The sequence below is a fragment of the Leptonotus elevatus genome, chromosome 13, assembly GCF_054856555.1.
Source record: "Leptonotus elevatus isolate MCC_2025b chromosome 13, RoL_Lele_1.0, whole genome shotgun sequence".
In the NCBI taxonomy this organism is placed as follows: Eukaryota; Metazoa; Chordata; class Actinopteri; order Syngnathiformes; family Syngnathidae; genus Leptonotus; species Leptonotus elevatus.
The window spans coordinates 12,417,731-12,443,530 of NC_141251.1; the positions used below are offsets into that span (position 1 = coordinate 12,417,731).

General features: G+C 39.4%; 2 protein-coding genes across 3 annotated transcripts in view; one reads left to right on the forward strand and one right to left on the reverse strand.

Moving 5' to 3' along the window:
- Positions 1-471: 471 nt before the first annotated feature.
- Positions 472-3,096, forward strand: mrpl2 (mitochondrial ribosomal protein L2). The gene is made up of 8 exons (XM_086092865.1): positions 472-593; positions 928-1,013; positions 1,087-1,264; positions 1,575-1,716; positions 1,793-1,908; positions 1,980-2,090; positions 2,656-2,729; positions 2,815-3,096. The coding sequence occupies exons 2-8, from the start codon at positions 942-944 to the stop codon at positions 3,022-3,024; spliced, it is 903 nt and encodes a 300-aa protein (XP_085948991.1). The 5' UTR covers positions 472-593; positions 928-941; the 3' UTR covers positions 3,025-3,096.
- Positions 3,097-4,863: 1,767 nt separating this feature from the next.
- The window catches only part of LOC147163868 (phosphofurin acidic cluster sorting protein 2), a 39,472-nt gene continuing 18,535 nt past the window's right edge, over positions 4,864-25,800 (reverse strand). Inside the window, exons 4-25 of one of the 2 annotated variants that reach the window (XM_086092863.1) lie at positions 25,367-25,492; positions 23,710-23,872; positions 22,883-22,974; positions 21,786-21,866; positions 21,405-21,464; positions 20,058-20,209; positions 19,124-19,217; positions 18,184-18,267; positions 16,562-16,689; positions 16,282-16,414; positions 16,105-16,209; positions 15,898-16,004; positions 13,759-13,913; positions 13,567-13,677; positions 11,403-11,505; positions 10,147-10,179; positions 9,458-9,500; positions 8,411-8,453; positions 7,732-7,870; positions 7,418-7,641; positions 5,556-5,669; positions 4,864-5,489 (exon numbers count right to left, since the gene is read on the reverse strand). In XM_086092863.1, coding sequence (XP_085948989.1) covers positions 5,374-5,489; positions 5,556-5,669; positions 7,418-7,641; positions 7,732-7,870; positions 8,411-8,453; positions 9,458-9,500; positions 10,147-10,179; positions 11,403-11,505; positions 13,567-13,677; positions 13,759-13,913; positions 15,898-16,004; positions 16,105-16,209; positions 16,282-16,414; positions 16,562-16,689; positions 18,184-18,267; positions 19,124-19,217; positions 20,058-20,209; positions 21,405-21,464; positions 21,786-21,866; positions 22,883-22,974; positions 23,710-23,872; positions 25,367-25,492 — 2,406 coding nt within the window. In that variant the 3' untranslated portion in view covers positions 4,864-5,373. The remainder of the gene's footprint in view (positions 5,490-5,555; positions 5,670-7,417; positions 7,642-7,731; positions 7,871-8,410; positions 8,454-9,457; positions 9,501-10,146; positions 10,180-11,402; positions 11,506-13,566; positions 13,678-13,758; positions 13,914-15,897; positions 16,005-16,104; positions 16,210-16,281; positions 16,415-16,561; positions 16,690-18,183; positions 18,268-19,123; positions 19,218-20,057; positions 20,210-21,404; positions 21,465-21,785; positions 21,867-22,882; positions 22,975-23,709; positions 23,873-25,366; positions 25,493-25,800) is intronic. The other variant, XM_086092864.1, reaches the window with a different exon arrangement.

A 25,800-nucleotide genomic window follows, 5' to 3' on the forward strand; every position in this document is an offset into this window, starting at 1 on the left:
TAGTTTTAACAATAATGTTTCATTATTATTAAGAAATACGGCTAAATCTTTGTTCATTCTTAAGTGTAAGATTAATCAATAATTAATTGGAACTTTAAATGCAACATTAAAAAAACTAAAGTGAACTGTGAGGCGAAAACTGATACTGCCACCTGGTGGTCAGATATATGAATCGTTAATATTGTTTATCATTCTGATTTTTTTTTTTTTTTATCATTCTGAATTTAAACGTGTCATTTTGTACTGTAGGACCAAACCACTACGTTAAGCAACTACTCCCGTAAAAGACTACTGGTAAATGACTGGAGTAAATTAAATTGCTGTCAATGGAGTGTTGGGTAGTCCGCGACGTTGAGTTTACGCTGGACATTTTTTTTTTGAAAAATGGCATTGTATTACTACATGTTATGAATAGCCAATAACATATGATTAAGGATAACAAAAAAAGCAACCATTGATAAATTATTATTAAAATTTCACAACCGAATGGCGATTAAAGTGCTGTCCGGAAATACGTCATCATCATGCGACGCGGCATGCGAGCTCACGAAGGACGCTAGGGAGAAAATTGTCATGAACTGGAACAAATAAAGGTTTGTTTTCATTGATTACCCCTATTTTGTTCTTACAAACATAATTATATATATATATATGATTTAGGCAATAGCAGCCTATTAAAAACATGTTGATCTCTTCAGTAACTTCTCCAAGTAGCCTCACGAATATGTTAAGATAGTACCACGAAGGTTAACGATGACAAATGATAATACTCTTCTCCTAAGTGTAGGTGAAACAATTATATATAGAGTTAACAACAAGCATGAAAGCGTGATTAAAATGCAACGCAGTGAACGGAAATAGCCCTGGGACTGCAGAGAAATAAATCAATCAAGCGTATAACTGTGTACACTTTTGCGTCCTGTGCAGCTCTTGTAGGCGCGATGGCAGTGTCTTGTTTGACTCGAATCCTGAGTTCCCTCTCCATCTCCCAGCCTGCTCTGCTGTGCTCTCAGGTCAACATCTTGTGTCACAAGAGAAAATGACAATGGCGCAAGCAGCTAACATGCATTTTTTTGTTGTTGACAGGTCAAATTGGGTGTCGGAGCATTTCTGCCAGTGTTATTGCCTACTTCCGGCGCTGTGCCATGCCGGGGCTTCCTCACCACACCCTCTCTGGAGCAGAACAGGACGAGGTGGAAGCAGAGGGAGAAGTACTCAATTAGACCAATGGGGATGAAAAAGACGGGAGGAAGAGATAACACAGGTAAAAAAAAAAAAGTTAACGTAATCATGCTTCGTTAAGTTGCCACAAACCCAAAGAGAGCTCCCATCAACATCCAAGACGTCCAGCACAAATTTAAGGATATCGGAAATGTTGTGAGTTTCAAAAAGTGGCCACATTTTGAACGTATGTGTTTTTTGCCTTGTGTTTCTGCTTCCTCCAACATTCCAAAAACATGTTGGGTTAATTGAAAATTCCAAAAATGGCCCTAAGATTGTGTGCTGTTTGCCTCTATCTGCCCTGTACAGGATTTACAATTTTTTTTATCAGCACCTATTTTGTTGCGCCTCAGGTAAAATCCGAACACATGGCATTGGCGGAGGCCACAAACAAAAGTATCGCTGGGTTGACTTCCAACGTTTGCGCTTTGAGGAAGAAGGAGAAGGGCAGCCCTTCGACGAGAAGGTTATTCAAGTGCGATATGACCCGTGCAGGTGAGCTCTACCTCCGCTTTTTAACATAAATAAAACTTGATGGTTGTCTTCATCTGGTCTGCTGCGTTCTCTCTAGGTCAGCTGACATTGCCCTGGTGGCTGGAGGAAAACGCAAAAGATGGATCATCGCTACAGAGAACATGCAGGAGGGGGACATCATTAAAACATCGCCCGTCATTGGACGCATGGCAGGTATGAGAAGCATTGCAGTTGACTAATTAGGCAGAGTTGTTTTTAAGGAGAGATTGATGTTTGTTTTACAGTGTCAGCAAATGAGGGTGACGCCTACCCACTGGGAGCACTTCCTGTGGGCACCCTGGTCAACAATCTGGAGGTACAACCTGGGAAAGGATCAGAATATATTCGGGCTGCAGGTAAATAGTTAGCAACGAAATTCATTCTTCTTTCCCCACTATATTAAAGTGGAAGTCAACCCAAAAATTGTCTTTAAAAAGTTGTATGCGCCCTCTGTAGTCTAAACACAGCATTCTAATTACTATTGTGTTTGCAAAGAAACAGAAAAACCCATGCATTTTTATCCATCTGAAGGGGTGGCCATTTTGCCACTTGCTGTCGACTGAAAATGACATCACAGTGCCTAAGGGCTCAAGTGACCAACCACGACTCACCCGTTTCCTATTTGGTCATGTGACATTCACAAGCGTATTGGTCGTTACCTGGGCCCTTAGGCACAGTGATGTCATTTTCCCGCTGACAAGTGACAAAATGGCCGCCCCTCTGAAAAACATGTTTAGACTAGTGGGGCGACATAGAACATGTTACTGTCAAGAACATTTTGGGGTTGACTTCCCCTTTTAAAGCAATTATTAATTTAATTTAAAAAAATCCAATTAGTTATTTTACATCTGTTAAGTAGCCTTCTAAATCTAAATGTGATATCACTGCTTAATGCATATAATTCCTTGTCGTTGTTATCAGGCACCAGTGGTGTTTTGCTCCGTAAAGTAAATGGAACAGCCATTGTCCAGCTTCCGTCAAAGCGGCAGGTTCAGGTGAGCTCACGTGGTGCAAAAATGACGCGAGCACTTAAATCAACTGAGAAGTCACAGTCAGTCATTGTGACACACACATACACAGGTGTTGGAGACCTGCATAGTAACAGTGGGCCGCGTGTCCAATGTGGACCACAACAAAAGAATCATCGGCAAAGCGGGCCGCAACCGCTGGCTCGGCATTCGCCCGTCGAGCGGCCTGTGGCAGAGGAAGGGTGGCTGGGCCGGACGCAAGATTAAACCGCTGCCGCCGATGAAGAGTTACATCAACCTGCCTTCCATCTCAGCTAACTGAACACGATATATGCTTAGTTGGAATAAAGGAATGCTTGTTTGTACAGAAGATTAAAAATTTTATTAAACACAACTGTTTTGTGAGAGCATGGAAAGAAAAAAAATATAAAAATCCAAAACATATTTACAACTATAGTAAAACATGCAGAGTAACCCATATATATATATTTTTTAGTGGTAAATTTAAAAATACTGTCATGTCCTTTAAAATAGGGATTGTGCAAAGACACTGGGTGGCATCTGAAGTGACAGGACCAATGAGATTGCACGCTGCCGTCTTTCCTGTTTGGATCACTTGATGTTTGGAGAAGTGACAAAAGAGCAAAGCTTCTCATTGGTCCTGCCTTGTAAAACACCCCCATGCTACGGCGAGATTTAGGGGACTTTAGGTCAAATACATCACAACACACTTGACACTTATGCCCGTTGAGTATTTTTAAATCACTTGATAATTTCCCTCACAAAACTCCGCCCTGCTTCACAGCCAAAGTTCCATAATATATTATCTAAGGGTCAGTTTGGTGTCCCAGCCAAGACAAGATGCTCGCCCCTCTTAAAACGCAAGAGACGACCAAATCAGACTGCATAATCTGCAGGCAGACGGCATGGTGGCAGCTACAAAATAAACAAGTGTCAAAAGGGGAACGTAACAGATGGCCGTAATGCATTCAGGACACCCGAAGGAGCTTGAAGCCATCAAACATACATCATCCAGTCTATAGGTAGTGGTTTACACTTGGAAAAAAAAACCCACCTCAAAATCAAACTGGGTGTGTATGCGTATCAAACCACATAAAAAGTGCATTACAGAGTAAAGGAAATGTTGGAGAAATGACAGCTCTAGTGTTGTATTGAACAAAACTTCTGGAGTTGTGGAAATATACTGATTTTGGCATTTTGTCAAGAAATAAAGGTAAGTCATTTGTGCTTTCAATTTAGTCAGAAGGGCGATTTGCAAATCACAATAATACATTTTGTATATATTTATATACAATACTTAAAAAGCTTTTCACACTAGAAATAGCGACAACACACAAAAGGCCGTTTGTCCATAGGATTCCGTTGTGAAGGTTTCACGTAACAATAGGCAGGAAGTACCATCAAACGTAGAGCATCACACACACATAGACACAGGCAGCGATTTGAACATCTGGCAAGACTATAGACTTCTCATTGCATTGCGCTTGGCGGTAATGTCAAAGCAGTTTTCCAATCACACCAACACATGGATAGTGAGCAACCAACCATCTAGAATGTTTACATCTTACGTGCATCTACAGCCACAGTGATGCTGTATAAAACGCGGTTAGGACGTACAATTTATTTTGACTAATAATACAATTTGATTACTTCCAACAATTGAGTAACGCTAATCCCGATTTCTACCACGTATGCATCATGTCGGGAGTTTGACTTCAAGCAGGCCAAAAGCATTGTGGGACAGAGAAACAAGGGTACTTTTGGCACATCAATGCACATTTGGATTAGCCAATATCTGCTAAATTTGGTGTGGGTGAAACACCAAAGCGTCATGATCAGTCCAAAGCAAAATAAAAATAAAAAGGTCAATTACAAACATATCAGGGCTTAGAAAAAGCAAATTTGGCATTCAGCTATTGGGGATTTGCTTGTTTTTGTCTCCTGATACCCTGTTTCTAAGTGATTGCATCAAGTCTTCAGGACTGGAATTTCGTGAACTTTTGAGTGATACAAATGTGCGTTAATCAATTATAGCTAACTTCCAGAGTCGTCGTTGTTGCTTCAGCGTACGCCGAAGCAAAGTCATGTGTTCTTTGCGGTGAGAGTTTGAGGAAAAAGATGAAGAAAAGCAAAGAGAGGGTTTCTGTCAAGATTCACAGCAATATTCCAATGACTAGCACGGCCTCAAAATGTCACACACGCCACTGCACATCACCATCGCACTCCTCCATTTTCTACAGAGTAACAATACATGTAGGATTTCACAGAAATAATAACATGTTAACCAAAAACAAAGTGCAAACATAGCTGCCATTGTCGAAATGTGGCAAATTGTCAAACAAGTCAAAGGACCGCCAAGACGGTAGCACAACTCTTACAAAATAGTACTTGTTCTTTTTGTAGTGTGTAAAAAAAACAAAACAAAACAAAATAAAGAAAGGAAGGAAAACAACAAACAACAGCCAACAACATCAAAAACACCGGAAGGACAACATGAACGTGTGTATTGAGCACGTGGATGTGAAGTCAGTAAGATTTCCACAGGAAAACTATTACTGCCGTTGGCTTTCCCTCAAATTCTGTGGAGTCTCTGGGTGAGACAAGTGCAGCGCAGAAGAGTCTGGCGATTCCAAGCGGACGGCTGCCGAGGTCACACGGGTTTGGTGTAACCGAAGATCCCCACCGGGAAGTGCTTGACATGAGTTGGCCACTGGGCGGCAAGTTGGAAAAACTTGACGTCGTTCCACTCCACTCCGTCGATAGTGACTGTGAGGGAGGAAAGAGTCAAATTCATCTGCACCAAGTGGTATGTACACCAGGGGGCAGTGTTACCTCTCAGCATGGTGTGCTGGTGCTTGGCTGTGCAGATCAACCTGCTGATTCCGTCAATCACTTGGCTCTTTGAGTCCAGCTCTTTCTCTTTCGGCTTCTTGCTGAGAAAAATCACTGGGGAGCGGAGCAGAGAATATCGCATTTAGTTTTGTGCTGGGCTTTCTTTTCTCATAAGCAAAAATTAAGCAAACAACAAGTTCAGGGTAGTTGGAATTACGGAAGGCTCTTTAAAGGAGTGTAAGGGATGCACAAAAAGACACAAAAAAATAGAATGAAGAATGGTTATAGACTTGTGAATATAATGTTTCAAAACCATGGAGTGGTCACCAGCAAGTCCCTAAATACCACAAAGTTGTAATTTAGCCAGAATTGAGTTGTACTACAAAATTTGCTCAATTCACTTCACAAGTGTAATACAGTACTGCAAAAATTTGGATAAAAAATATACTCAGAAGGCCACAATATAAGGATGGTCCTACCATCATGAAAAAACAGTTGAAATTATATACAGTAGTCATATTTTTTAAGTAAAAAATATGATGAGGAAAACAACATTCTTTTAGAAGAATTAAGTTGGAACTTTGTAAGAGTAAAACTCAAATATGATGAGAAAACAAAATACTATGTAAATAAAGTGGCAGTTTTATGGGAACAGTCTTAATATTACTTAAAAAAAACACACCCTAATATTGATTTTCAGCCCCCCCCCCCCCACCCTACCAGAAAACAAAATGGAACCACATATTGATTATATTTGTTAAGAATTCTATTTCAGGGGAAGAATTAAATGGCATGTTTAACTAAAGATGTAATCAACTTTAGCAGAGGTGGCCTCATGGCATCATCAGGAGATGTTTAAGGCGTAAAAAAAAACAAAAGCCAAAATATGACCTTGGCCATTATCTTAAGGTGATGATGGACTAACTATACTCTATACATTCCACTCACAACCGATGAGTATGTTGCAGGTCTTAACCAAGCTTAATTTATTTAAAGAAAACTAAAATTAAAATGTTTCAAACATTTTCATTAACAAAATAAAATACAAATGAAATTGCTTTAAAATGAAAAAAAAAAAAAAAATCCAGAAAACTAACAAACTACATTTTACATTTACAAATCTGTATTTATAGCAAATATTTACTTTGTTTTCCTCTTTGGCAATTAATTTAATAGCTATGAGGCCTTTGTGTTTTATTTTAAATGTATTTATGTTGGTCGTTAGCCAGAAGAAGGACGGCCGAACAATCGTCTGGGAGTCTTGGCTCTTCTTTTTTGGTTCATATATGAAAAAAATATATATTTCTAAAAAATATTTAATACATAAATAATACAACCGGGTCTAATACTTCTCAACAGGAATTTGAGCCATATTATTCACTGCACTTAGTGATTTGTGAATGGGTGTTTTAAAATAATATTTTTGTTGTGTTTTACTACACAATATTTACCGTTAAAATCTTGCACACAAAAAAAAACTAACAATAAATAAAACTAATATTAAAACAACTAAACTAAAAGCATTTTCAAGAAAACAAAGTAATCAAAATTAACAAACCCACTGAAAATTTAATAAAACGAACTAGATTTAAACTCAAAACTAAGAAGAAGAAAAAACTATAATAAAAATTCCAAAACTCACATACATGGCGGCTGCTGGTCTCAAACTGTTGTGTTTGTATTTCACACTTTGACGTTTACTCTAATTTATTCTCATGAAATAAAAAAAATTTTGGCCCCTTAATAATTGCTTTTGTTGTCTTTTCCAGTAACCCTATTACTTCATGTAAAGTTCCCATCTGTGAAATCATCCTGTTCAGTTTCAATTTGACTGTTTAATCCCCTAAATCCACTCCATGTACCTTTCTTGTTCTTCTCCTTGGTGACAACCGTCATGGCCATACTGGGTGGAGGGGTGATATCCCCCGCACAGGGAAGGCGGCTGACTTGGAGAGAGCGGAAGTTACTCTTCAGCGTATTTTTCAGTCCCACGTCGCGCTTCTCGCCCTCTTTTTTCTTCTCGGGTCCCTGCCACGTCCAGTAGTCCACCTGCAGGCCCATCACTTCGCTGCCAGAACACGGAGAACTGCAAAAGGCAAACACTTTCAGTCACAGCTGCTCAAACAATGATCACTTCTTTTGTACAGAGTATTTGTTTGACATTATTGTGTCTTACCCAGCTCCGGAAAGGCCAGTGGACACAGAGGGTGACTGCGGGGGTGTTCCCCCGATCTCCTTACCATACGGACCAGCCGAGGGGGGCGTGGGGGAGGCCAGGATGCTTGTGTTGCCCCCCATTGCATCATCAGAATCCACTGTGAACACGATGAACCAGCTTAATAGGCAACATCTCAAAAAGGTAACTTTTCACGGTAGAAATTTGTGAAACGTGAATTTGCTCCCTTCATCTGTGCAGGGGGTCCTCAGTTTACGAAGGCATTAGTAAGTCAGAGTGGGCCGTAGTCTATCACTCGTCATTTATACTGTACATATTTGTACAAAACACTTCATGGTCACAATTATAAATGAACGGATACCGGTAAATGAAAATGAAAGTACAACAGTAAAACTGAGCGTGCCACTTATTGCACGCTATAAATATAAAACAACACTCGTAGGTTATAAATATAAAACAATGACATGAAAAGCAGTAAGAACGAAAGTAATGGAGCGTCTCTTGTGCCAGGTGACCCACTTCTTAAACTGAACACCTTCCGTGACTTTGAAGTGTCATACTGTGATAAACAGAGGACCATATGTATATTTAAATCAGTGCCCTTTTCAAAATTATAAATAAAACATTACATATGTATGTGTTAGTTTCACTTTGACTTATGATTTTGGGTCTCACTTACCTGAGGTTGAGAGGCTTTGTTCAACAATTCCAACTTTCACAACCTACAAGTAGAAAATAGTATTTCAATGTTATATTTAGATAATATCACTTTTTTTTTTCCAGACCTACAACTTATACCAGTACGAATACTCAACACTTGAGTAGTATGGATACGATATGGATACCAAGTACTATTAGGGGTGTCAAAATTAGTGCGTTCATTTTGAGTTTATTTAAAGTTCCTTTAACGCCACTAATTCTTTTAACGTGCGATTAATGACCACCCCTTACTTGGAAAGCCTGCGCTGGAGGAATTCCAGTTGCAACGCAGTAGAAATGTCCACATCAAATTTTAGCAATAAATTTAATAATAATGCATATATTTGTGGAGACAGGGATCAAGTTGTATTTTACAATTTTAAAAATTTGCAGAATTTCACTTAAATTACTTAATGTTAAAGATTAAATAGCTCTTAATATGAGAAGAAAAATACACTGAGCTGTCACCATTGTCTTATAAATGTAATGATGCCATCTAGTGGCAGAAAAATGACCTCAACACAAATCAATCACACTCGTTTTTTACAGTACAGTACATTTAAAAAATGACAGGAATAAGGGGTTAACTAAGATGTATAAATTATTATGAAATTACTGTATCAATGACTAAAAGACAGCCGTATTTTTATTAGTTTCACATTTTTTCTCACTGTTACATTAACAATAGGATGGAAATATTTTATTGTACATTTAGAACAGATGTAAAATGTGCGATTAATCGTAAATTAACTATTGAAGTCATGCAATTGATTACGATTAAAAACAAATTAATCGCCTGACACCCCTACTTTTGATACATAAAAAAAAGTGTTGAGTACCGATACCTTCAAATAAGACCCGGTATCAGTACTCACCCATCTCTAGTTCTATTTGACATTGAATATCATCGAAAATTAATAAAAAAATTAAAAAAAGGAAACATTATTTAGATTAAATTAATAATAATAATAATAATAATAATAATAATAATAATAATAATAATAATAATAATACAAGGGAATCCTACCCCAATAAATGGCACAAACTTCTGACAGGAGTCCTCATCAGGGCTGTGAGGGGAGACAATGAAAAGGCTGTTAGCGATGTGGGAGAGAGGGGGCGCTTGGAACACACTGCAACACTCCAAGGTGCAACACTCAATTATCCTGGAGGGGAGATGGCGTCATGCCCCATCGCAGCAAAAATGGCACATGACTGGCTTTGGAGTGGAATGAGTTCATCCTAGGGAGTGTATGAGATGAATGAGAGGACCGCTCCTTACAACCAAAGTTTATTTGGGCTGCTGTTCCTGTGAAACGCTGCGAGAAGGGACTGTGTGGCTGAGAAACAGTACAACAACTTCCACTCATCGGGGCTAAAAACTCCTACAAGATTTTGGAGTGTGTCCCAAGATTTTTGTCCAAAAAGTATGAAATCAATGACAACCTTATTAGTGGGACTTCTCATGCTTACTTAATGACATATGCACCTGCAAACCACTTTTGAAGAGTATACGGGATCATTTTTGAGGTTGTTAGGCAAACCATCACGGCAACAACACGCAGGACACGGTAGGTCACACAAAACCCAGACAGGACGTGCAGATCGACATCATGGTGAGTATCAAATGGAAAAAGGAGTGTTAAGACACAGCAGACAGCGGTGAGGAGTGTTCAAAAAGGAGGGCAAAAACCAAACAAGAGTCAAATTAGATACCTGATGTAAAAATCAAAATACAAACTTCTTTTCCTTGAATGCAAATCAAAAGGGGGGAAAGGGGAAGAAGGAATGCAAAAGGTGTTAAACTGTGTATTGTATTTTGTACCTTCTTACTAACAAGGAAGCCACTGACACAGCAGAAAAAAACACATGCAAATGCATCAGCTTGACTATCCGTAGAGTGTTAAAGACTGCTGTCTTATAATAAGAAATCTAACCCTCATTACAAGTCGATTGCAAATGAACATGCGCATGTCTGCTATGAAAAAACAACAACCTAATTGATGAATGCTACCACACATCACCTGCAACCTTGAGGTGTGTGCAGTCGATGACTCATTCAGTGCGTTTGCATGCACACATTGTGGATTACATTTTAATCCACAATCACTGGCGGCAACATTAGGGACACCTGCACAATATCTGTCTATCACTACAAAGAAAAGAATGCCTTTGATTGGCTGTCACTCCACAGTGGATGTTAAAAAAGACGACTTTACCCAAATGTCAGTTTTTTTTTAATGCAAACAAATGACAATGATTTTGCCATGAACTTGACGTTCTTCCAACACTGACGAAAAGAAAATAATAAAATTGTCAGTGAGGCTGCGGAGGGGCCAACAGCAACATTTACAGAGCTACAACAATTTCTGCCAAGTAGGTCTGTGTCCTGTCCTACATTTCATTTCGCGTATTCTTCATATAGGGCGGCAGGAGCACATGAAGAAAAAATTGAAGAAAATCATCCAAGTGTGGCTAAATTTAGACAAAACATAAATGAAGTCTCCAGAAGCATGTTGGAAGTTATTTTATGGTTTGATGAAACCACTTTTTAGCCATAATTCTAAAAGGTGTTGATCTTGGTTTTATTTTTTTATTTTTTCCCGCACAAAAAAAACTGTCACTTTAACCAAGGTGTGTAGACTTTTTCTTTCTACCCTAATGATTAATGAGGTAGTAATTTTTAGAACTGCAATGTACCATACTGAGACTGAGTATTCATAATTTCAGCTGCACGAGAGAAAATGAAGTGTGGACTAATTCCGAAAACTGAAGTGTACAGAAGTTCTGCACATCTCACATTAGAATGTATTAGTAGAAACGCTAAGTGATTGTTATTTGCTCAAACAGGTTCCCCAAGTGGTCAACTCAATTTTCAAATCATCCATACAGTCATGCATAAAACGATACGTGCATATCCATAAACACACACTGTACGTGAGGATGCTTCATATTTCTTCATGTGACTTTACCTCTTCTGTTTGTAGGTGAGCATGGCTTCCGAGATGGGAAACTGGTGAGACGCATTGGCACCGGCCAGATACTGAACAACCCGTCCTGCTACGTCAATGTTATCTACAAGTGGAGCAAATAAAACAAATGGTAAACAACTGGAACGGGGAGATGGGTTTTCCATCCACCTATCTTTATTTACATTTTCAAGAAATGTGAAAATAAACCTGAATGGAAACGTTAGAAATTCGAACATTTAAAAAAGGCCGATAATTTGAAGGGGGGAAAAAACGCTTGGAGGAGGTGGACTTTTCAGTGTTATCGGTAAATAAAGGAAAATGCTAATTTTGGCTACGTGGACAAGTTTTGAGAATAAACGATGACAGGAGCGGAAACACGTCACACATTTTGAATGGCGATTACGTCACACATGCTTATTGTATTCATAAAATAGGCCAGCAAACGATAAAGTCAGGTATGTTTGGGGAGTACGTAGAAATGTAAACATTTCTGGAATTAATAAAAGAAGCGAACATGAATCTTGTGTTGACAGTCGGTCAGCCGATTGTCTTTTGGCAGAAAGAGACACTCTCATAGCGCAGTCTCTTCTCCTCTCAATATTCCCCAAATAATAACAAACGGAAACAAGCATAATGCTGGCGTTGGGCCGAAACCTCATAAGTTAAAATTTGGTAAAATTCAAATTTTCTCAGTCGACGCGTGTACACAGTAAATCACAGTAGTACATTTGACTCTATTTAGAGTGGGACCAAATAGACAAAGTTTTTGAGTAACATTTACACATGGAAGAGAGCAAAATAAAGAATGTAAAAATAAAATAAAAGTCGCTCAAGGATTGAGGAACAAACTCACGACCTTCAGCTTGGGAGACAGCCGATCTACTCCCTGAGCCACGCAGCTCCTGCTGTGTGGTAGTATATCGCTCGTGTAAGCTGGAATCTTCGTAACTCCAAGAGACCAAAAACGGTCTCCTCTTGGATATAAGCAAACAGTAGGAGGGGCATAGCTCAGGTGGTAGAGTGGCAGTCTCCCAAGCTGAAGGTCGCGAGTTTGTTCCTCAACTCTTGAATTACTCTTCTTTTTTTTCAATTCTTTATTTTACTCTCTTCCGAGTGTAAATATTACTCTAAACCTGAGTCTATTTGGTCCCACTCTAAATAGAGACAAATTTACTTGAATTAGTCAAATTTAGTCTACAGAATTTACTGTGTAGGTGTTAAAAGTGGCTTGCTTTTTTGTGATGATATAACGAATGGTTGAACAAACATGCCGTTTTTGGGGTTTCCCAATAAAGTGCCGATTTTGGAGGTGCAAGATTTTGGCCCGTTCGTTTTCCGCATTTTCACTAAATTTGCTAAAAAAAAATCAAAACTGTTGCATCATTACAGTCACATTTGAGCTCTGTAAAACAACAAAACAATCATCACTAAGTAGAGACGGGCAAGTACCGATACCAGGTATCGGTATTGGACCAATACTTAAGCCTAAGGTATCGGTGCTCATGGCGGCCGTTTTATGATTAGGAACTAGAAATTAAAAGAGATGAAAATTGCCTTTAATGTCATGCAATTTAAGGAAAATGCTAAATTGGGACATATAGGTACTTTCTTAAAATCAATACTGGTGACTATCTAAGAGTTAAGTTACTCGTACTGGTCTGAAAAAATTCTTATCGAACATCCCCACCACCAAGTAAACATTACTTATATCATCCTTTAAGTTATTTTACTGCTCTTCAAAATACTGGCTGCAGGTGGCTAACAGCAATAAAACAGACCAAAAAAAAAGAAAAAGAAATCCCACAAACATATGATCTCATGATGAGGTAACAGCGGACTACATTTGCTTTCAATTAAACAAGCCTCCTAATTCAACATTTGGGTTAAATGTTGAGCCTGTTAATCTTCTTACGCAGTTCCAGCGAGGGAGCAGGGTGGAGCAAGGTGGAGCAGTGGTGCTGTGAAGCAGAAACATTCCCTCCACCAAAGCAGGTTGCAGCTATCTTTCGCAAATGGAAAACATCATCTTTCCATTCATCAGCCCCTGACCCGTGCTCTGGCCCCACTTATTTCCTTTTCAAGTTGGCCTGCCGCCATGCTTTGTGGCCAGATACCGGAGGTGTGTCGTCGCTGATCGCGAGTGTGAGCATGAGTTGTGTCCTACCTGAGGCGGGCCGTTCCGTCCGGCAGAACAGCTCCCTCCATGCTGTGTCCATAAAGATGCTGTTGAATTTGCCGTCAAACGAGGCCACGTACTTGGCCAGGGGATGAGAGCCTGTGCGGCGATTGCGCAAGCAAATGTCAGACTCAAACATGTCGATTGCTAAACTTGAAAGTAGCTTCATGGTTTATTTACCGATAGGGATGACCAGGAATCGTATGTAACTGAGCCAGTCAGGGGTCTTGTTGGCCAGTTGCTCCACAAAGAACCTCAGGATGGTGCTCAGGTAACTCTGGTCACCTGCAACCGCCACTTTCATTGTGGGCGGAGTCTGTGCATTGCAATTACAACTACAAGGGATAAATGAAAGAGAAAGACAATTAATTCAAATAAGACAATCATTTTACCAAGTTTCAAGTCAACCCCAAACATTTATTTACAATAATATGTTGTATGTGCCCCCAAATGTTTGTGGAATATTAGTTAAGCAGCTAAATCCCCCTGTTTTTATCCATCTTAGGGGGCGGCCATTTTGTCACTTGCTGTCGACTGAAAATGACATCATAGTTGCTCAGGGCTCAGGTAGCGAACAGTCGCTTGTCACCTGTTGTCTGAAGCTGAGTCGTGACGAGTCGTGATTGGCTGTAACCTGAGCCCTGAGCAACTGTGATGTCATTTTCAGTCGATAGCAAGTGACAAAATGTCCGCCCCCTGACATGGATAAAAATGGGTGGATTTTGCTGTTTAACTCATATTCCAAAAACACAATATTAGAGGGATACTTGATGTAAAAAGTTAATATTTTGTCCAGAATTAACTCATTCACTGCCATTGATGGCTATAGACGTTAAAAATTCATTTGAACTATTTCTATTAGTTTCACATTTTTTGCACTTTTGTTAACAAGAGTATGAAAACATAAAAAAATATATTGTACATTTATAACAGATATAAAATTTGTGATTAATCGTGAGTTAACTATTGAAGTCATGCGATTCATTACAATTAAAACAATTAATTGTCTGACGTCCCTAATTTTTAATAATCTTTTCTTTCTTTTTTTTTTTTAATTAGGGGCATCAGGCACTTAAAATGTTTTAATTGTAATTAATCACATGACAACTATTAAACTCAAGACTAATCAATCTGTTCTAAATGTACAATACATTTTGTTCTAGATTTTCATACTCTTATTAACAAAAGTGGGGGAAAATGTGAAACTAATAGAAATAGTTCAAATGAATTTTTGACGTCTATAGCCGTCAATGGCAGTGAATGAGTTAATTTGATAACTTCATTTTTTCCATGTACAATAAACACAATTAAAAACACGTTTCGATACTTGCTGTCGACTGAAGAGGACATCGCCTGTGCTGAGGAAATAGGTAACAACCAATCACAGCTCACCTGTTTTCTGTGTTTGGTCAGCAAAGTGAGCAATGATTGGTTACCTGTTTCTTCAGCACAGGTGATGTCATCTTCAGTCGACAGCAAGTGGCAATATTAGTTCATAAAGGTATTAATTGTTCATGAAAAATAATGACGTTATCACACTAATTATAGACAAAATATTATCTTCAAACTGTTGAAAATAGCTCAATGAGTCAAGTATCCCTTTAATCAGAACATTGTGTTTTAAACTTGAGCTGAAGAGTCAAGCCTAAGAATAACACTTATAAGAGAAGCATCTTGAGTTGAGTTTAATGTGCAAATGGAACGAGTGCCATAAATAAAGCTATGTCTGCAGTGCGACCTCTATCTCTGTTTTTTGTTTGGCTAACGGACTCCCACCATGGCTGGCAACGGACGATGAGCGTTATCCTCAGAGGATGGCAACTCTGGCCAAGTCCATCTATGAGACTAACTCTTTCTTTGCAAATATTCCATGTATTAACGTGGAAACCCATGGCCAATAAAGCAAAGCGGCCAATATATGTACAGTAATTTCTGGACTATAAGGCGCGCTAGCTAAATTTGGGGAATACTACACATTATAAGCCGACTGTAAGCCGCAGGTGTTTTAATTAATGTTACCGCTACTTTATTTTCCATAATAAGGGTGCACTCTTGTTCTGTCTCTCCTACTGTATTTGGGCTAACTTGGTTTGTTTTGTTCTGCCTGACGCTCTTGCGCTTCCTCTATAGTGCGCCCCCTTGATGGATAAGCCGCACCTTTGTATTAGCCGCAGGGTTGAATGCAAGTGAAAAAAGCAGCGGCTTGTAGTCCAGAAATTACTGTCCATATTTGTTTATATGGCTAAATTTAGCTGTTGCGGTTTTCAGTGCACGTTATGACGGTATTTGTTCCAGCCGTGGTTTATGTAAGCGACTCACAATCTCTGTATTCGAGTAACGATGGTGTTGAAGGCTGCCTGGACATCTGCAGCTGAGCAGGTAGACACAATGGGCTGGGCCTGTTCGTGGAGCAACTCTGCCACATACTGCATGGTAACACACACAGAAAGGCCATGATGACAGAGTTATTGATGTGCTTGAAAAAATATATATATATATGTTGAGTGTCCAAGCCAAGCTATTGACCTGTCCTTGCCACTCCATGGTGTTGATGAGAATGATGCTCTCTGGCAAGCGTTCATCAGAGATAAGGATCTGGTTCAACTGGTCATACACGGACTTTCTGGGAACCTTTTGGACACATCAGTAGTATAGACTTAGAAAGTGATGCAAACTAGCATGATGGCTTGTGACGACGTTTACCTGTGCTATGAGTCTTGAGTCTGGGGAACACTCGCTCTCTATACTGCTGGTCCGGTCACTTTGGGCCTTGGAATTCTGTCTGTCTTTCATGGAGGTGCTGCGTGGACGCCTCTGTAGCCTGTTCTCCATTTTACTGAAAATACCAAGAAGAACAAGGAACTTAACAGGAAGCTATAAATTAGACTGAAGGCAATGCAGCTGTTAGTCATGCATACAATGGCGATCATGCGAATTGAGAAAGTTGCGTGCACGAATCCAGATGCGGAGCTCGGCAGCGTACCTTGGAGACATGTGGTTTTGGGACTCGGTCTTGGAGAGCTTGCCAACAGTGCTAGTCATCCGTTCAGTGTTGACGTCCCAGCTGCTCACCTCCCCTGGCCCTGGCCCGCTATCATCGGTTTCTGGCTCCTACGCCAAAAAAGAAGAAAAGTAACTATGAGGCAAAAGGACGGTGGAGAACCGTGCTGATGTTCAGTTTCTGTCATGTCGCTAGGGAGCCCCTCAGTTGTTCTCCCAGTCTCCAGGTAAGGCCTGCATCTTATGAAAGATCTGGAGGCAGCATTTTACAGTTGTGAAAAGGAGGTGGGCCAGAAAGTTTTGGCCCCTTAACAAGAGAAAAAGGGCACTATTTCAGATGTTGAGGGCTTGGCTAGACTGCACTTTCAGAGGGAGAGCCAAAAATTGAGAAAAAAGTGAGCACACGCAACAACAAATTTTTAAGACTATCCATATCTTGCAAGGGGCTACTTGTCTCTTCTTCTGATTGTGGCTTAGCACTATTGATTATTTTGGTTAAAAAAAATATAGCTTTTTTTTTTTTAATGTGAGGAAACGTACTGGCCACTATTTATAGATGAGTCGCTGTCATATTTGCATGTATAAAATGTGTAATTTCATCTCAATGGGCATTTTGAACCATGGCTAAAAATGCCATTACCCCCACAATGTTCTAAGTCTTGTTGATCTTTCTTTTCTTTTCTTTTTAAACCTTAAGTACAATTTTTCAACAAGGTAATGCAAAGCGTCATATCTTGAACATTCCAAGAATGTGCCAATCGTATGTGTGCTTGTGGATTAACAGAACAAGACCCACTGTTTCGTTTTAGAAACCTGTGCATATTCTCTGTTGTGTGATAAACAAGAAATGGTTAATTGGAGATGACAATAATGTACCCTACCGGGCATTCTCAAATTTTTTAACGTTACCGTCCTTGCATCATAACATTTGTGGAGTAAACAATCCGGTACTAATAATTAAGTCTGCTCAGTTAGCCGTTAGCTATTTTTGTGGAATGTTGGTTGCTCAAAGAAAGTCTCCCGGCTCAAACTACTCATTACTTGACTATGAGGAGTTTCTGTGTGTTCTCTCCATGTCTGTATGGATTTTCCAGTCAGTATCATTGTGAATCAATGTGACGGTAAAGAAAAATCTGGATTTGTTCCCCTGCCGCTACATGGTAACACCCGATAGCTCCTCAGGGATTGGGTTTTAAGTGTAGAGAACAAATCTTGTTTTGCATTGTACACATGACTAATATAGTACCTTTACCGTTGTTGAGATTTCTGATACATTCCAATTGTACCTACTTAGTCCATTCTATATTTGTTTTTAGCTCCTAACAAGTTGAAAGATTTAATACTGTGAAGTGAACAAAACTACCCACCTTTGAATCCAAAAATGTTATTGATCAAATTAACCATTTAAATTGATGCACTGTGACAGTGGCTCTATCCTTGGCCTTGCACACCCCCACCCCATCTTAGTTTCTTCCCAGAAAACCCCAAGACCCACGGGAGGCAAAGCGCACTCCAGTTTCAAGGGTAAGGGAGTGGAAAAGAAAAATGGAGAACAGTGTGCTCGAGGGACATTCGGGCAAAGAAAGCGCTGTACTAAAAACATACCCCAATGGTTGTGTCTGTGACGCTGTCCTCTTGATAACGGGCCCCTTGCACTTTACATCTGTCCACGGTGAGAAAGTCTCCACTCTGGAGGGTAAAGAAGACAAATTGTTGAGATCATTTAACACTTACTTACTTAGCTGTACACGGTCAAGTTGAAGAACATTTGCTGCGCTTCCTCCCATCCATTGATATGACAGAAAGACTGTATATAGTTCAGTATTTCTACCAATTTATACATAAACCCACAAAGACGTGTGCTCTAGCTTATCAATACCTGGTTTAAGAACGCATTTAAAAATGTTTATTTTTGCTCATTATGTTTTACTGCAAACACTTGTCTCACAAAATGGATAACGAATACATTCTGGAATGTTCTAGGCGCTTTTGTAAAAGCTAAAATGGATTCCAACACATTTATAAACAGCCCATCCTTGTCCTCCCTCTCACAAAGTCAGACACAACATGTCTCTCTCTTGCTCTTCCGCTGCTCTTTTTGTCTCCAACTGGTCATAAATCTGAGTGGGAAAAGCTTTATCCAATCTTCTCTCCAAGCATGGGGGCATATTTGGGTCTCCGTGTTTGAATGTGTGTGTGTTGATGGTAGTGTAGAGGTCATCTTGTGTCAGTCTCTATAAATACAACAGGGGTGAACTGGGTAGGGACAGCAGCCCCTTCATCCTATCCACCAGCAGTGGGGGGCTACTGGTCTACATCTCCCCCATTCCCAGAATTTTTTGCATGGCTCTTGGGAATCCTTGGACCATTCAAGGCAACAGGTCTGCCAGGCATTTATGCACTGCCTGGGGGCAATTCTTTTACATAACACTGTTAACAACGTGACCCCCATCCAGCAGAGCCAGAAGGAAGAACTTTATGGCCGAAAGGAACCAGAGCAGCTTGTTATTGCTATAACAACTGAGGGGTCTGGTGATCAACTTACAGCATATAACTGCTCTCTCTGCTGACTTTTTTGGCTGTGTATGCTTCCGATCTCTGTCTGGGAGCTGGAATGAGACATCCCCTCAAAAAACGGCCTGAAAAACAAAAGGTTAAACTTTGAGAAAAAAAACAGTTCTATCACTTGGCATGGTCATAGCAACCTATTAGTCATTTAGTTATCTCATTCACTGCCATTGACGGCTATAGACGTAAAAAAAACATTTGAACTATTTCTAGTTTAACATTTTTCCCACTTTTGTTGACAAAAGTATGAAAACCTAGATTATTTTTGTATTAGAACAGATATAAAATGTGTGATTAATCATGAGTTAACTAGTGAAGTCATGCGATTAATTACGTTTAAAAATTGTAATCGCCCGAAGCCCCTAATTTTTAATAATTTGCTCTTTAAAAAAAAATTTTTAAAGATTTTTTTTTTTAAGTAAAGGTTATTAAAAATTAGGAGCATCACGCGATTAACATTTGTAATCGTAATTAATCGCATGACTTCACTAGTTAACTCATGATTAATCACAAATTTAATATTTGTTCTAAATGTACAAACAAAATTCTAGGTTTTCATAATCTTGTTAACAAAAAAGGGAAAAAAATAGTTCAAATGAATTTTTGACGTCTTTAGCTGTCAATGGCAGCGAATGAGTTAATAATTGAGAATTCTGACGATCATGTGGTAGTGTTTGCTGCAACGCGCAGAGGTTCTGCACTCACACATACCGGCTACTATTGTATCCTAAATAACATCAAATAGCAACTAATCTTAACACAAAAAGCTTTGTTTTGTTTTGATGAACAGGGATCTACTACAGGAATTATGTTAAGAAGAAAATCTGTCGCAATTTATGGAAGGATGGAGCTTAATCACATATTAATTTAATGAAAACCAAAAAAACGGAACAAAATGAGGGCAAACTCACTTAAGCTTAGGCTTGGGTGTACTCAAGACACTTTCATTGTCCTCCATCTCCGGCCCGCTGTCACTCTGATTGTACACCTCCAGACTGTCGTAGAGTAAGTCCAGATCCTCCTCTACTTCCTGGGTCTGGTCTACTGGGTCAGAGTCCAAGACCTGCCAGACAATTGTCAAAACATGAGTAAGCTTTTAAATATCCCATGGATTTAAAAAAAAAAAAAGTTGTAAGGGATTGACCAGTGCTGCACACTTGCTAATCACTAGTACAACAGCTGTGCTGATCGGATAAACAATTATTGAAAACGATGATCACAAAAAGCCATGAAAATCAAACTGCTATAAATACATGCATGACTTTAAGATGGCCAATCAGATAGGAAATGCTAGAAGAGACCTGCAGCGCTGAACTTTGATCTGCAGTCTGCACAGTGGGGATGCGTACGCATCATAGGAAGTGCACACGGCAGGCTTTGGGACTAATCGGGTGATTAATGCCACTCCATAAGTGCATGAGCTGTCAGGGAGCAGATAAACACAGTCTGTCCCTTCTCTACCTCCTAGGCTACGTATTTATAGAACGGTGGCCGTGCACACTGTCCAGCCACAAGGAAGGGATTAGCGACAAGCAATGTGATAAAAGATCATCAGGTTAACTGAGGAGTGCAAAACCAGACAATGTAGCCAAACTCAGTCAGAATGCATTGAGTGACTCAGATACTTATCATTTTAAAGGTCTATGTATGGTCTACCACAGGTGGTATGGTCTATATCCAGGGGTTCTACTTCTACTTCTGCTTTTGACACAATTATAAGCCATTAACTAATTAAAAGGCGCTATATAAATCTAAGATAGCGTTTTTATTACAGTATGCACTGTATGATCTGCATTTATTTAAAAGGACTGACTGATAAGAGGGACAAATGGAATTTAAATACTATCCAACATTTACCATTAGATTAAGCCCTGCAATATAAATCCCTTAATGGAGTCAGCATACAAATCGTTGCTAATGGCAATTTATGAATCATACATCCATGAGTGGGGGATACTGCAGCCAAGCACCATAATGATGCTTGAAGCTGGGGCGTTTTCTTCTCCTGTCAGGAATACTTTAGCAACAATGTAGCTTGATGCTGTTTAGTCAGTCAATACTGATACAAATAATTATTTCCCAACAACAACTGAATAACTTTTCAACAGCTGTCTTATTAAAGGCTTTATTTATAGCAGAATTCTCAAGATATCCAATATGGGTGTGCCCATCTAACGCTCACTTTTATGTCTTCTGTTTCAACCTTGAACACATTCTCTTGGGAATCAATCAAATCAATGCACTCTTTTGAAACTCACCTCATCTGTTACCTTGAACCTCTTCAACAAGGCCACAAATTTCTGCTTGAAGTTTGGTTGCTGTAACAGAGAAAAACAGAATTGTAAACACATTGCGAGAAAATTACTGCCACGGTGAAAATAGCAATTATTCCGATTGATAAATTCTGCCAAGATATGTCTTGCAGATTACACATCCACAGCCACTGCAACCACCATCTTAGTTGAGTCCACTCTCCACAGATCTCATTTACATGCTCATCCATATCCTACTAATGGGCTTGCACAAATGGAACACACTGTGTGCTTCCCCTAACAGCTTCTGAGTCAGTCTTGGGTCATTCTTGTGGTCAATGATTAGCCAGCGTAAACGTCCATGTGGCAGAAGAGAAAGCAGCTAACCCTCGTCATGGAGGTGGTCCGAATCATTTTCCTCCGGGGTTTCTTGGGCTTGCGAAGTTCATCGTCTTCATCATAAATATCCTGAAATACATGGAAGGGAGATATGATAAATGATCGCATGTATGGCTAGCATCACATAGTGATTGCTGAGAATTCACTGAATTGTGCAAAAGATTTTTGCGGCAATGTTGATTCAGCCAAACGTATCATATTAAATATAAGAAACTTTGAGCCCTCTATTTCATTTCAAACCCTGACGTATATGATTTGACACATGCATTGCACAAATAATCCATTAGAGGGCACTATCACCCATCTGATGGCTTTTCCAGCAACCTTGCAAGATCGCCCCAATTGAGAAAGGAGAGACACCTATACTTGTTATTAGTGGGAAATGTTCTTTCTGATTTTGTGAAATACTAGTATGTTTGATATGTCTGTTCATTATTATATTTTTGAGAGTTATAAATGTACGAATTTTAAAGCATTGTGACCGGATGTATCAAATATAACACAAACCAAAAGACATACGTGGAAGTTGATTAAAAAAAAATATTGTTTGTTCAAAAGGACCAATAAATACTCTATTTACAAACAATCAGAATTTTCTCTCATATATTTCATGGTTCAGACTTCATTAACTAGTTGGTAGACTAATGCTGCATTTAAGACTAATGTAAAAAAATATTAAACTAGAAGATTCCTCAAAGCATTCAATTCAAAAGTAAATTAAAACAAGTTTTCTTTCTACGCCGACGATGTACTCTGGATTTGTAAGTAAGTCGAAAAGCATAGTTAAAGGCACTGTCCGGAGTTTTTACCGTTTCTGTTTGTAATCAAACCGTTTCTGATCACCACCACACATTAACAGAAGCCCAGAGGTGTAGATTGAGAAGGAGTTTATGTTTAAACATCCTGTATTTAAGAAGTGTTTATTTCTGAGTCAAAACGTTGGACAGTGCCTTTAACGTTATGTTAAGGTAAAAGTAAAGCCATTATTTCTGCTAATATTTGTATGGAAAACACTTGTAAGCCATGAATAAATATGAAGCAATCAAATTAAAAACAGAATAAACATCTTTCTTTTTGGCACTCACTTGGCCATGAGCCGCATCATCGCTAGCTTCTTGTTCGGATGAATAACTGTCATCGTCCTCCTCAGAATAGTTGTCCATGTCTGGGGAGCGGTCTAAAGCAAATAAATCAGAAAGTAATTTAATAGATGAATAAGTTTACAGAAATATGGTGTGTAAACCAAAAAATTACAAACAGAAGCAGGCAGAAATCCAAGGCCACTTCAGTTAATTACTTACTGATTGTGCTTTCCACCGTGATTATCAAACCCATTTACTTTGACCTTATCCAGCATGAGGAGACTACTGTTTAAATAGCTAAATTTATTGGTTGAAACAGCCATTTATAACTGGGATTTTCTGTTCTTTTCAATTAGTTCATTTCAGTGTATTTTCCATTCACATAAGTGGGATGGATGTCATAAAGGATCAGTGCAAAGAGGAGCAAGATAAACTTTCTCCCAAAGTGACACGGGCTTAATACTTGGTACATGAGCTCATCTGTTATGTTGGAGTGACCTCCTTAATAACAACCAGAACAGCGAGGGACCAGCATAGCAGGATGAAGGCGTGGAGCCTAAGCTGGGCCAAATATTTCCCCCACTGTCCAGAATTAGAGCAGTGTAAGGTAATAGGCCCGACATCTGTTCAACTGAGAGATCAACATTACAACCATAGCATAGGAGAGTAACATTCTCAGCCCTGGGTTGAGAAAGCATTATTCGACTTCACTTTGTCTTCATTTGGGAAATGGGATCCATGTGGTGAGAGAAAGACTAAAGTGTCAGTCAGGATTAGGCTGGGCCGCATGTTTGGAGAGGGTGGGGGGTGGGGGGGCTTATGGTACCCACCTGATGTTTTAGTCTTTCGGCCAGCCTGTCCACTGCCGTCCTCGTGGTCGATGGGCTGGCTGGAGAGCGAGTACACACTGATCTCCGCCACACGCACAGGCGCTTCTTTCACGTTGCTATGGAGACCGAGAATCTGGCCTCCGTCTGTAGGGTGTTGCATCACCTGAACATAAAGACATAAAATAAAAATGGACTCGCTAATTTCCGTTTCGCTTCCCCCTACATGGTTCTTCCTAATGTATGCTCTTATACAATTAGGACATGTTCCCCTCGTCCGTCTCAATATCAAGTACTCTTTAGCTGAGATGGAATCATGCCTCATGCAATTTCTGCATGGATCAATCACTCAGCAGAGAGACGCTGAAGCCGAACAGATCAAATACTTCCTTCAACAGAACGGAAGGATGAAGAAAATTTTATGTCTATCTTCAGAGTCAAACAATGATCCAGGAGAGGTATCCTCTATTATTACATTGTACACCAAGCGAAAGATTACAGACAGAGAGAGAGCGAAACAATCTCTAAAGTAATCTTCACTGCCACAGAAATTTTCCTTTGTGATTGTCTGACAGTGCAAAGCCAATTTGCTTGTATCATGCAAACACAAACGGTGTAACCGTTTTATTGCTTTAGTTTCAATCTCTATCTTGGGAGTGACTGTAATATTTCTACTTTCTTTTTGAATTGCTATACTGGGAGTAAGATAATTTTCCTCAAACACTAACTGGGGCTGCACTTGGAAGCTTCATTTGAAAGTCCATTCAAATTCAGGATGAGTGCTGGAGACCAAATTAAAAACAGGACAACATACTGGAATTGCTCAGAATAAAAAAAGAGGAATACTGCAATATTCTATTTAGTCTTAGTCGTTCCTACAAGCGGCATGTCGGATGTTGCGCAACAGTGACACCAAACTGTAGCAATGTATTAGCCTTATTTTCAGATATTAGTGTTAATTAATTTTCCATGGCTATGGCTAATATCTTCTAACATGAATGTAATCCTACATCAACACTTGGTCCTGCAAATACACACACAAAACAATTCAAATATTTTAGAATTTAGAATCTGTACCTCATCTTTATTCCCCGAATGTTCCTCCACAAAAGCCTCTAAGAAACCTTATGTAGTAACAAGTCACAGAATAGAATTTCCCTTCATGACAACAGGCATTAATAAGCAAAATAAACTGAAAGCCATTGCCTGACGCTACAACATCAATACATGAATCCACTTTGTGCTTTACCCTTGTAATGTGTAACAAAACATTAGCCCTAGCTAGCAGATTCTTCACCCCAAATGACTTGGATCGAGGACTTAAACAGAGTCGTGTTTCCATTAAATAAACAACCACACTGGGCGTTAGACCAGCTCTTGGTCCATTATTTCTTCATATCATGGGTCAAAACAGTGCTTTCAGAAAAAGCACATCCAAAGCTAGCTCCAGATGGCCCATAATCTCATACAGAAGTGTGTGAGGAGCATGAATCATTTCAAAGTCAAGTGTAATACAAGCAAAAAAACCAAGCTACAAGGCTATGAATACATGTCAATCTGTACTGTCTGTCAGTGTGATGAGCCGATTGTCTTCCTCAAAAATCTAAAGAAACAACTGCTCTCTTGCGAAACTACTGCATACAAAGGAAATATGCATTACCTCGGCCATATTGATAACTCCCACAGCCAAAGTCTTGTAGCCCAGGATGGTTCGATTCTTGTAGCGTTTCCTCCTCTGCAGCATGATCTGTAGTCTGTTGGCATCCCTCTTCAAAAAATGGGGATACTACAAACGAAAGAAAAACAAAAAATATTAGATTTCATCATCAATTTTAAAGATCCACACTTTAGGATGATTATACGTCATAAAAGGCAGATGCTCTCCATCTAACATGCATGAAAATGATGGGAATCATATCGAACCGTCAACTGTGTCACTCCAGCCAATGGCAGGTGCATTCCACTACTAAATGTGGATCCAATAGCTTCAGTCCAACCAAGACCTTCATTCTATAGGTTTGTAGGATTCTAGGGATTAAGTAAAAAACATTCTATCTACCATAATCAAATATCCTAATTTGGTCATGGGCCAAA

Excerpts from the sequence above, each read along its gene's own strand:
- mrpl2 (XM_086092865.1), top strand. The coding sequence starts at position 942 with ATGGCAGTGTCTTGTTTGACTCGAATCCTGAGTTCCCTCTCCATCTCC. Across the intron at positions 1,014-1,086 it reads CTGCTCTGCTGTGCTCTCAG|GTCAAATTGGGTGTCGGAGC; the intron begins GTCAACATCTTG and ends TGTTGTTGACAG. Across the intron at positions 2,091-2,655 it reads AGAATATATTCGGGCTGCAG|GCACCAGTGGTGTTTTGCTC; the intron begins GTAAATAGTTAG and ends CGTTGTTATCAG.